The sequence below is a fragment of the Aulonocara sp. 'chitande type north' Nkhata Bay genome, linkage group LG9 (assembly GCF_057382095.1).
Source record: "Aulonocara sp. 'chitande type north' Nkhata Bay isolate Kocher_YH1m ecotype deep benthic linkage group LG9, A_spYH_male_GT1.1, whole genome shotgun sequence".
Classification (NCBI taxonomy): domain Eukaryota; kingdom Metazoa; phylum Chordata; class Actinopteri; order Cichliformes; family Cichlidae; genus Aulonocara; species Aulonocara sp. 'chitande type north' Nkhata Bay.
In genome coordinates, this window is record NC_141352.1 from 26164859 (window position 1) to 26177431 (window position 12573).

Here is a 12573-nt window from a genome sequence, read left to right on the forward strand (position 1 = left end):
TACTTACATCCTGAAGGTTGATGATGGTTCCTGGTGGTCCAGGTGGTCCTGGGGGCCCAGGCAAACTACGCCCATCCTGTCCTGGCTCTCCCTGGAATAAAAAAAATAATAAAATAGTTGACATTTTTACCTTTCAGCACATAGCAGTGCATGTATGCAGTATCTGTCTAGCAACTTGTTGATGGTTTCACCTTTTGTCCTTGGTCACCTTTGTCCCCCTTTGGTCCCTACAGACACAGGATTAAACATTAGCTGTAGTTCTTAGTGCCACTTAAATATGTGTCTGTTCTCTCCGACTAGTAAAAATGTAGTATGTGTAAAATCATTTAAAAAACATAAACAAAAGACACATATATAACTGTTGCATTTTGTAAGTTGGTTAACCTTACTCTCCAGTTGCTGCTGCATCTGCAATCTACTTTGCAACCCAACCCCACCCAAGCTACGGCTTTTTATGCTGTTTTTGAGTTACATCTGTTGTCACTGATGCATGCAAACTAGTGCAGACTGAAATAATTTACAGCTTGACTGAACATCATTTATTTAAGCATCAGTCTTTAAAAAAAGGGCACACTGCTTATTAAAATGTGTCAGAATTATTTAGATCACTGACCTCTGCCCCAGTCAGTCCATCTGTACCAGGAATGCCTGGGTCCCCGGGAACACCCTGCTCTCCCTGCAGAAGGAATGAAGAAAAATAAGCATCATTATGATGTAAAAAGGTGACTTGATTTCTGTCTTCTTAAAACTGAGGAATTCTTTCTGAAAAACTGATAAATAACCAAATCAATGATATTGATTATAATGTTCCAATCCAAATCCAAAAGTTGGCTGTGAACCTGTAAGATGACAGAATCTTTACTTTCTAGAGCACCATGCAGCCTAAAGCCAACATCTCCTCTCACCACAAGGACTTTTACTTAATGGTCATTTATGGACCTAAAGCAAGCAGACTTTCAAGAAGCTTGTCTGATTTAATATCTTCAGCAGACTAACCTTTTGTCCTGGCTTTCCTGGAACACCAACAAAACCATCTTGACCCTATGAAAAGGATGAAGGAGACAAAATAAAGAAATCTAGATTTAAAAAAACAAATTGCATTTAGCAAAAACAGCAATTTATTGTATGCATCACTGAATGCCATCCAAGGCCTTAGATTTTAAATGTTCACCCATCCAACTTAACCTGAGAACATTTTTCAGGGAGAGCCATTTACATGGACCCACACACAAATATTTTACCTTGGGTCCTGGAAGTCCTGGGAGTCCTGGAGGTCCCTGTGAAAATCAAACCAAAATCAAACCTCGGGTAATAACAGCAGCCGTTCGTGAAATGCAAAAATGATAATACACTAAAATCGTGCCACATTTGTACCTGTGGACCTCTGGGTAATGTCGCTGCTGAAGCGGCCTCTAGCCCCGATCCTTCCATGTCCTAAAAAAGTGCAAAGGCATCTAGCAATGAGCCAACATGTTTGTTGGAAACGAGGGCTCACATCAAATTTATGCACAGTTAATGATCAAAACTTTTGTTATAACACACACGCTGCAGCATTCACGGACAATTCATTTGCACTGTTTCTGTGTTTACAGGGAGATTGGGTTAAACAATGCATAGTTATTATACGTTCTTTGTCATCATGCTCTAGTTCTACAAACAAATCAATACTCATATCAGCTAAAGTTGCATATTATTCTTTATGATTTTCTAATGATAAAAATGACAAAACATTAGATATATTATCCCCATACATTTAGTAGTGAAACACACTATACCTCAAAGTCTGGGATGAAGTTTCTTCCTGGAGGCCCTGGGGGGCCAGGAGGACCAGGCAGACCCCTAGGACCAGGATGCCCTTCTGGACCATCTGCTCCTGGTAGACCTGGGAATCCTGGTGGGCCCTGATCTCCCTGAAAGAGACAAAATGTTTTTTGTTTTTTTTTTTACTTTTAAAAGTAAAAAAATATTTTAGCAGGTAAGGAGTTGCTTTAACATAGCACAAGAAACCATTTGCCTCAATGCAAGCAGAAAAAGTGAGCAAAATTATGATTGCCAATATCGATAATGGTGGTTTGTCAATGTATCAAATATAATGAATAGCAAAATGAGCAGATCTTAACCTTTTGTGGGAGGTAAGTGAGCAGAGCTATGCTGTAGTATTGTGAGACGGAATGAAAAAACACAAATTGCACACATTCCTATTACTGACTCTCTCTACCGATTTACTCTTTGACAGTTTTAAAAGTAATTTAAAAAAAGATTAAAAAACACATTTCAATCGACTTCAGCACAGATTAAATGACACGGGCAGACATCGTCTTTCAACTAACCCTAACTCACTTCTCCACAGTTCCCACCCGTGTTCTCAGCCTGTTACAATTCAAAACAAAGAAGCGTAGCCATATAAATAAGCAAAAAAAAAACCCAAAAACTTCACTGTTAGCAACACTATTGCAGATTCAGAAGGCAGATTTATAGCATCTGTGTATTGCTAGTTTTTCCTTCCTTCCCTTCTTCCTTCTCAGATCATTCTGACAGCGTGCTTCTTCAACCTAGGAGGAGGAGACTTCAACCTAGAAATTGACAGGCTCAATCCAGCAGTGAGTCAAAGGAATTTGAAGTCCATCATTCTTAAATAATACAAGAGTGAATTTGGTCTTTACAATTCTTGGCGTACGTATCACTCTCAAGGATTACACCTTCCTTTTACCAGTAAACCACTCACAATCTCGCTTAGACTACTTTCTAGTTAGCAGCTCCATTATGAGCGATATCACAAACGATCAAATTCAGAAAAGAGTCACGCCACCAATTAGGAGCTGGAGATTTATTACATCATTACTGAAAGAACAACACTTCATGGGCTGGGCGCTCAGGTATGCACCGGCTCACTCCCGGTGGCGGCTTGTCGGGGCCTGGTGCCTGTGGCTCGGTCGTGGCCCTTCGGACGGGGTGGAGTGCCCTCGGCCTCTGGGCCTGGGGCTCGGTCCACTGTGGCACAGCTGGCTGCCGGTGGAGCTTAGGGGCACATCACTGCAACCCTCTCTGGCTTCTGCTCCGCGGCTGCTGGGTGATCCCTCATCTGGGGCTCTCCTCAGCTCTTATCGGTAGAGTGGCACAGTTGCCCCTCCGTTGGTCTTCCTTGGACTCTTGCTTTCTGGGGGTCTCTGGTCCCTGGAGGAGATCCAGGGACCAGGATGGGGCTATGGCCCACACCCTCTAGCAGATCGTTACATGAAGGAACCTTTTGAATACAAGTGTGCTCATGCTCACAGGTTTACACACAGGTGTTCACGGACACAAACGACACCTTCCTTTGCTGCTACCTCAAAGCACACTGTGCGCTGTCGATCTTACGTGCTGTGCAATAATAGTCAATATTTAGTATTTACACATAGATTACCGCAATGATGTTGTTTATTATATTGCTCTCTTTTTTGCTTGCTTTCTGTCTTTTTTTCCCTCTCAACAGGTGATCCAGGTGATTGATATATATGTATTTTTTGCCCCCCACCTTTTTTTTGTTTGTTTGTTTGTTTTTGTGCCCTTTATCTCCGTCTCTCTTCCCCGCTGTTCTTCTTTCCCTCCCGCTCTTTCTTTCTCCCTTTCCTTTCCCCCAGTCATGTATGTAACAACTGAAAATAAAATAAAATAAAATAAACAATAAAAAAAAAAGGTCAATCAAATGGACCAGTACGGCAAGGCGGGGCTGGTCCACTTGGTATAGTAAATCCGTTGGGCATCTTTCTTGGCCTTTATCCATCAGAATTATTGTCTAAAGAACCAAACGAGACAGGTGGCAGAAAAAAAAGGAAAAAAAAAAGAACAAAACTTCATTAATTATTTCTAAAAGAAATGGGCAACATATTTAGATAATAATGACCTGAAAGGAATATCACCATGTTGTCCGGGGCTTGGTCTGTGACCCAGCGTTATGGGTTTATTTTGTATTTTTGATTCCTTATGTTTTATTGAAAACATGTTAAAACAACATCTTATGCTGTTATTATTAGTCAGGATTTAGTTGAGTTGTATTCTAGTTTTTCTGTCATCTATGTCTCCTTGGTGGTGTGTCTCTTTTGTTCTCCGTGTTGTCTTTCTTGACACGTGTTCTATGGAAAGCAGGAGATGTAATAATGTAGGGCAAAATATTATCTTACTGTTCAAATAAACTACTCATTTTTCCTGATCCCTAGTAAAATCCAGATAATTATCAGAACACAATACAAAGTTTTTCATCATGTAATGAGAAAGGGTGTGGAGCGTCCAGGAGACAGAACAACTATACTGGGTGCATCTTGTCTTGGACCCAGACCAGTTAGTCTTGCCCCTTCACTTTGTCACACATCTCCAGAGGAGTCTTCATCTGCACACTCCAATACACTCTTTGTGGTGGGGGTGGTGGGTGCTGACCCAGACTCAGTAGTGTTCCGGGGCATTGACATTGCTGACCCCAGGTCAACCTTCTTTAACATCATGGCAGATTTTGGGGAATGAGGGTGCCCACTGAGCCAGTGGTTTTCTGCCAGTCCCTACTTGTGCTTGTTGGTCCCAGGGTGAGTGGGTGAAGGTCGTCAGCCCGCTCCCTTGGTGGCACAGGTTGGCCTGGACTTCCACCATGTCGGGGAAGAGTGGCGCTGCCAGGTGGTCCTGGGCGCCTCGGGCACTGGAACCCTGGGACCCTGCTATCGGCTCGTACCAGGGTGGCCAGCCTCTAGCAGGGTCGAGTGCCCATTACCTCTGGTTCTCTGGGATTCTCACCCTTTGGCTGTGGGCACCCCATCTGGGGCCTCTCTCCTTCTCCTCCTGGGATGGACAAGTGAATGTCACAGAGATGTGTGGCCTCAGGTCTTTGACCGTCTTGGGGGTTGTCCTGGTTCCATCTCTGCATGCCTTCAGGCTTCTGGTGGGTATTGTTGCAGCTTCCCACCCTCATTATGAAATACATTTGTGACAAAGACACACTCACCGTCTCTCTCTCTCTGTCTCTCTCACTCATACACACACATTATAGGAAGATTTGTGGATTCATGTATCTGTGTATTATCAAATGTCTTGTGTTCACGTGCTGTATGTTTGTTTTGTTCTTTGTTTCTTACAGATGCAGCAGTTGGCGATACATTGTGCATTTCTATTTGTTTCTATCATCCCATTTCTACTCCCCATCCAAACCACCACCACTTTTTTTTCTCTTGCCTGTCTTGACTTAGACATCGTCATATCCATATATAATATTAATATTTAAAATAACACAAAAATAAATGAATAAATAAGCAGATAAATGATTCACATGAACAAGAGGAGCCTATAGAGATTCTGTATAGCTGTTCTTGCAAAAGCTAAATGTGTTCGGCACCACCATGCATTCAGATCACAAGTCTGATTGCAAAACCTTCCAGCAGGACAGGATTAAAAAACAATAACAAAAACAAAAAAACAAAACAATCTTACCTTTGGTCCTGGTTGACCACTCACACCAGGCTCGCCCTGTTAAAAACATAATGAAATAGAGTTAGCTCGTGTTTAATGGGGAAACAGAGCGGCTATTGCAATACAGACTTGTTTACACTCAAGCCCCTTTGGCTTTATTGGTCCATTGGGGCATCTCATTAAGAGGCTCTTTGTGTTAGGCGGTTATAGAGTTTTTGTCTAATTGTTTTTGCTAACAGAGCACTTAGAGGCCTTCTCTAGGGAAATCAGAGAGGGCTAAAACTAAAGGTTGAGGATTGGAAAACACACAAATGAGAGCCAAAACCAGTGAGAGGATTTTCTTCTTAGATCCATGTCTTAAATAGTGACAATATATGTTGATCATTAGCCTTACCTTGTCTCCTCTCTCCCCAGCAGGCCCAAGATTGCCATCTTTTCCACTGACTCCCTGCAAGTGTAACAAAATTATTTTTTTCCCCTCAAGAATTTGGATTTACCAGAATAACATGTACATGTATTACAGAGTTGGCATAGTTTGCGTAATTGTGGCTCTTATTCAGATTTTTTGGACAAAAGCGGGCTGCTTGGTGTGAGCTCATAAAAGCGAGCCGTTTGAAATGAGAACATATTAAAGCTCTTGAGCCTCTTTGGTCTGAAGTGAATAAAACTTTCATGAACCAAAGCAGCCTTGCAGTGAATACTCCATGCCTGTGAGTATATCATTCACACTGTTAGTAAGAGCTTCTATAATTAAAAAAAAACAAAAAGACACATTTCCACCAACAGATGCTACAGCTGCAACCAAATTCAAGCGCTTGTTGTTCATCACTTTAGCTCCTGCCGTAAAAGCTGCGAGGATAATGGAAAGAAAGGCCTGATCCATTTACTGGTGTGTGGGTGCAAATACAAGCTTTTGAAAATGAAACATTTTCACAAGCCTCTATGTAGTCTCGTGAAAAACAAAGTACATCACATGATTTAACGACGTTTGTTTAGGCTCTCAGTTCTGGCCACAGAATTTCAATCAGGTTGAAGTCTGGACTAAGCCCAGGCCACTGCAACAACCCAATCCTTCTCTTTTGCAATAATTATATTGTAGATTTGCTGCTTTGCTTGGGATCATTGTCCTGCTGTATAACACAATTTCAGCCTGGCTTTAGCCATTGGAGAAATAATTTCAATAAATACTTGAGTATATAGAGGAGTTCATGACTCAGTGACTGCAAGGTGTCCAGGTCCTGTGGCTGCAAAACAAACCCAAATCATTACCCCTCCACCACTGTGCTTAATAGTTGGTATGAGATGTTTCTGCTAATATGCTGCATTTGGGTTTCATCAAATGTCCTGCTGCGCTTTATGACCAGACTTCTCTACTTTGGTCTTGTCTGTCCAAAAGAAATTGTTCCAGAACTCTTGATTAGTTTTACAAACCTAAGCCGTGCAGCCATGTTCTTTTTTAGAGAGAATAGGTTTTCTCTTGGTGACCCTTCCAAAGAAGCCACACTTGTTTCAACCTTACTGTCACAAACTTTAACATCTAATATACTAACTGAGGCTTGTAGAGTCTGAAATGTGGCGCTTGGGTCAGACCTTGTGGTGAAATTGTTGGGACATCCACACTGGGGAAGATTGTGACCTTGTATTAACACACACCTGACTGCACCAGACCCACAAACTACCAACTTCTGCTTTTATAGAAGTGGTCACACTTTATGATGATCAAATAATCAGGTGCATTTGATTAGCATTAACCTTATAAAAAGTAGTAAGGACGTACTTGATTTTTCATAGAATTCCATCGTGCTGGGAAAACTTCATTTTTCACATGATTATAAAATGAGGTGGCAGATATGTTTATGTACTGTACAATTTAACTAGTGTATGTAATGTATTTCAAAAGAGGAACCACTAAGTCTTAACTGCAGACACATACAATCTTTGTTCATTCTGTGCATCAAGCAATGGCAGGAAAGCAGTAAATGAACATTTTAAATGGCATTGGGGGAAATACTGTCTTTTCAGCCCATTGTACCTGACCAGACCCTGACTCTGAATCAGACCCAGAGCCACTAAACCACTCCTCAGACACCTGAACACAGAACCCAGGTCAAAAATGAATGTTCTGAAGGCAAAGACTAAAAGAAAGATGCATTTCAAAAAAACCTTAATCACAGAAATGTTTCATGCAAAATTATGTTTTTGTTTTGTTTTGAATAAAAACTGCTCTTGATTTTAATTAATTCTATTGTGTGTGTCAGGTGGGTCCTTTGAAAGAGTTTTAATAGAGTTAGAGTATACCTCCTGTTTAACTTTTAGCATAAATTAGCAAATGACAAATGAGTTTGTTATGTGAGAGCAGATGTGAAATCTACTAAAGAAATTACATTTTCAGTGTTTGTCTTGTCCTTCCAAAGAAACCATAATACTGTATAAACTTGAGCCTGTATAAACTATAATACTTGAGCTGCTAGAGTTTACAATATGTAGAAAACATATTGGTTCATTTAGTATTTTTAAGCTGCTGCATTTAGATTGGGCTCTAACAGAAAATGGACCAAGGTAAAACTCACAGGAAGTCCAGGTTCGCCCTTTGCTCCATCCCTTCCATCTTTCCCAGGAGTCCCAGGTAGTCCAGAAAAGATGTCCTCAGAAGGAGATCCTGGGGGCCCTGGCAGTCCTGGGGGACCTGGAGGCCCTGGGGGACCCTGATAACACAAGAAAACATTACAGTTATGGGAAAAATGCTCTGTAAAACAGGTAAACTATAGTGTCAGTATACAGAGACAGAGAAAGCAACTTCACTTACCCTAATAATCTCTGTGTCACTGTCAAAGTCTTCAAATCCAGAACCCTCCTGATGAACACAAAGGCAATGACCCCTCATTTAGTCAAAAGGTAAGTCACTTATACTAAAATGTTATGGTTGGTTATAACATAATGAGCCTTTTTTTTCTCATTCCACAATATATAAATAAATATTTTATTTTCAACTTAAAATATTTATTTTCATCCCCAGTATGAATATCACTGCTGTGTAAAAATGTTGAGGAACATAATGAAAACGATGGGCGTATCATCAGATCTGATTTCTGCTGCAACAAATGTGACTTAGCTTTAGCATCACACCAGAAAAAATACAACCTAACAAATTCATATCAACATTTGGAAATAGAATATGGGCAGTGTCTACATGAAAAGTTCACGTATATGAAGGTATACAGAACAGAAACAAGGATTTCACAAATAAACTGGAGCTAATTTTAGTTCCTTGTATGAATCAAGCACACCTGATTTTGCTTAAACTAAGAACAAAATGAATAAATGACTGACCAGGAACACGGAGGACTTGCTGGGCTGCCCTGGAGGTCCTGGAGGACCCGGAGGGCCAGGTAGTCCAACACCAGGATCACCCTGAGAGAAACAGAAGAAAGTTTGTGTTATTTTCTACATTTCAAGGATTACTTACTTATTTCTTTAATTATATATTTAATTTTATAAGTCCATGTTAAAATTTCTGTAACCACCCTAAAGGTTTTTACCTTTTCTCCCTTAGGACCAGACTCTCCGGGTAGTCCTGGAAATCCTTTTGCTCCCTGAGAGAGATGACAATCACGGCAGTGCACATGAGATTTCCCCTCTGAGACATTAAATAATAACTTCCACATGAAGGAAACTATATATTTGAAAGACTAGGAGGATTTTACTTACTGGTGAACCAGTTTCCCCTTTGCTTCCCTGGAGAAAAGACAAAAACAGAAAGCAAATCAATCATGTTTAAATCTGACAACACAACAGAGTAAAAAAAACATCCTGTGCTCCGTGAACGGACGTCTGAATTGTTTAAAAATAGAAGCTTGTGAATGCCTCAAATTCAGTGCACAAACGTGCAGGTTAAACTCACAGGGTGTCCATCTTTCCCTGGAAGTCCAGGTGTGCCTGGGGGTCCCTGTGGTCCTTGTAGGCCTCGTTGTCCAGGCTCCCCTCCTTGTCCCTCTTCTGAGGCTGGTCCTGGAGGGCCTGGAGGTCCTGGGGGACCAGCTGGGCCTGGCTCCCCTTTCTGCCCTGGATAAACCTGGAGGGACTAAGGAGTTAGGATTTTTTTTTTTTTTTTTATGTAGACTGCAGTCACACTAATTTAAAAAAAATAAAAGGAAAAAAATAGGGCAGCATCAGCTGTAGTAAGTGGGACAAACTTGCTCTACAGGAAACAGTTTCCGTTTTCTCTCTCTCTCTCTCTCTTTAAAGCACATTTAATGTTAACCTCATCAACCACGTCACTTCCAGCCCGTCTAGAGTTACAGCAGAGTACCAACCATCCCCTTTACAGACCTTTAAAGACCTGTTGCCTTAATTATATAAAAACTGTAATGATCTTAACCCATAATATGTTGAAACAGACACATTTATGTTATATAAATTCAGAAGATAATTCTGACTTACAGTGTCAGGTGTGGAAACTGAAGCACCTGTCTGAAATGACTTTGCTGTAACATAAAGAGAAAAAGGAAAAAACAAGCATGTTTGAGCACATTAAAAATGGCACTGCTGTGGATTTGATGAATAAAGCACAGATGAAAAGGTTGAGCATTGGATCATACGAACAAAGGAAAGGAAGCTACACTGTGTCTTCAGCAACATCTGGTGGAAACTCTTGGAAATGCAACGAAGGAGGAGCACAAACGAAGGGAAGCATGAAATAATTTTGCTATATCACTGGTCTAATCCTGAAAATATATATATATTTTAAGTGGCAGATAACTGCTGTTTGTTGCCACAGGACAGAGTTCCTGAGACCACATTAAAACGTTTACATGAATGCATTTTACCTTGCACCGTGGTCACCTCCACTTCCTGCCCAGAAGCTTCCTCAAAGTTGTCATCTTCGTCATCGCTTGTTGGCATCTCAGTGGGTGGAGGTGGGATCACAATGTAAGTGGGGGCCAGCTCTGGCTAATAACCACGATGGTAAAACAAACAAACAAACAGACAAACAAACAAAAAAAGAAATCAGTGTGCATCTTTAGACCAACCTTCAGCACTAAACTGCATATTTTTTATATTTTTAAATGCATAATATTCTGCAATCTGGATATTACAGCACACTAGTTATAGCTGCAGCTGTGGATTAATTAAAGAGCCTTTCTTTTGTTTTTCTTTCATAATTCAACAAAGAGTCTCTGTATATGTGAACAGACAACCAAACAAGAAAAAGAAAGAAAGTGAAGCGTTTGCCACGGATGGTAGGAAATGTTTGCTCTCAGATCAGATCCTAATACAGTGTCACACTGACAGCCTCATTCCACACATTTCTTAGAGTATTCCAACATTACGTCTACAAGATCTGCTGCGATCATAAAATGTCATGACCGCACGCCTAGAAAAGCCCGCTGTCTTGCTCATGAATGATAAATAGAAATGACTGCAGATGGAAAAAAGGCTGTAAATCATTTTCTTTCCTGAAGAGAGTTTTTGATTTTAATCCATCGTCTGACAGGCCTTTGAGTGTCCAAGGGAGACGCTTATTAAGTAGCTCAGACTGCCTGGAGAAGAGGTCGCACACATCTGGATTGTGTGTTCATACAAAAGGGACTGAAATACATGTACATCAGTGAAGTCATACTTGGACCACAGATGGTGATCTGTGTGATTGAAATCTCTCTTATCTGCACTTTTAGATGGTTTCTTAGCTAGTTTCTTGGAAGACAATCACCAAAAACTCAAGTGTCTTTGACTCTGTAGCTTAAAGTTCCCAGAAAATGACTAAAAAAATCAACTAAAAATTGATTTGTGGACTGAGTCTTAATATTAAGTTACGTTTTTAAAGTTTTAATCAACAGGTTTATTTTAAATCACTATGGGAACATAACTTATCTATACAATGACACATTGGCCATCTTCTTTTCTTTTTTAGTGGGCTTTTTTAGAAGCCATTTCCTTAAGCATAGTAATGTGATATTATTTGCATAAATTCATTACAGATTGCACAGAGCTGGCAGCAATTATCATCATTTTGGTGTCTCCACAGGTACTGAGAGGACAGAAGCTTTTTCATTTGTGACTCGCTTGCGCAAATAAATGGGGTAAAAACAAAACAACAGTGCACACACCATGGTGAACTCTCTCTCCTCCACAATCTTCTTCACTTCATCTTTACCCTCCAAATTTTCATTGTCACCGCTCCCGTAGCCAGAGGCCTGGAGTTGAAAAGGAGAGCAGGATAAAAGGAATTAGAAGACAAAACACAGAGAAAGTTGGAAAAGTTCAGCAGACCAAAATTCCATCTGAGTTTTTAGCTGCAGGAAGTGAAAATTAAATGAGGAAAGAGGCCAAATGTACACATAAGCAAAACAGCCTTATTCCAGAGTTTGGTTCCCACGGTTACTCACATGTTACTGATGTTTTTCACTGAAACTTATCTTTAATTTAAACAAACAAACAAACAAACAAACAAACAAACAAACACTGGATATCAGAAATGATTAATGTTCTAAACAACATTATCAGGACAGACTGACTGTGGCTCGGTCAGGAATGTCAGTGTGTGTGTGTGTGTGTGTGTGTGTGTGTGTGTGTGTGTGTGTGTGTGTGTGTGTGTGTATGAGAGAGAGAGAGAGAGAGCTTGTTTATGTTGTATATTACAGCACCCTGTAAAGGTCATGACTTTTGCTTTTTGCTTTTCCTAAAAATAACCTCTGTTTCACAAGATTACATATTCCTTCTCAGTATATTTTGTTACCTTGCTAACACAAGAAAGGACAATATTATTGAGGAAAATTTATCTCCATAGCCGGTAGTGGGCTTGATAATGCGTGTAATTTAAGACATTTACTTTAAATGTAGTGCTCTTTAAAGATTTTAAAGGCAAGCAAATAGAAGAAAAACTGGGCAGCTCACCAAGATTTAAGAGGAATTACAAGCAAATTAAATAATTTCAAGCACATATTAAGCTGGACTTTGTATTTATGATTACACCAATCCTGTATGTTGTAACGCCACTGTAGTTACAAAACAGGTACATTTATGACATTTTGAACATTTTCATATTTAAAGTTTTACCTCTAAATGATTAAAAAAATGTGTGAAATGACTTTTTGTCAGTCAAAAATATATAGTGTGACAGTAGGCCAAGATTATAAAATCTAG

The 12573-nt window shown here is 40.1% G+C and overlaps 1 protein-coding gene across 2 annotated transcripts in view; it reads right to left on the bottom strand.

The window, feature by feature from the left end:
• The window catches only part of LOC147322256 (collagen alpha-1(XV) chain-like), a 59671-nt gene that overhangs the window by 7889 nt on the left and 39209 nt on the right, over positions 1-12573 (bottom strand). The window contains exons 7-24 of one of the 2 annotated variants that reach the window (XM_086306738.1): positions 11538-11624; positions 10257-10380; positions 9871-9914; positions 9332-9502; positions 9139-9165; positions 8970-9023; positions 8761-8841; positions 8237-8284; positions 8001-8135; positions 5825-5878; positions 5452-5487; positions 1776-1910; positions 1375-1434; positions 1242-1277; positions 997-1041; positions 614-676; positions 192-227; positions 8-91 (exon numbers count right to left, since the gene is read on the bottom strand). In XM_086306738.1, the coding sequence (XP_086162864.1) occupies positions 8-91; positions 192-227; positions 614-676; positions 997-1041; positions 1242-1277; positions 1375-1434; positions 1776-1910; positions 5452-5487; positions 5825-5878; positions 8001-8135; positions 8237-8284; positions 8761-8841; positions 8970-9023; positions 9139-9165; positions 9332-9502; positions 9871-9914; positions 10257-10380; positions 11538-11624 (1320 nt within the window). Of the gene's footprint in view, positions 1-7; positions 92-191; positions 228-613; positions 677-996; positions 1042-1241; positions 1278-1374; positions 1435-1775; positions 1911-5451; positions 5488-5824; positions 5879-8000; positions 8136-8236; positions 8285-8760; positions 8842-8969; positions 9024-9138; positions 9166-9331; positions 9512-9870; positions 9915-10256; positions 10381-11537; positions 11625-12573 lie in introns of both variants that reach the window. The other variant, XM_086306737.1, reaches the window with a different exon arrangement.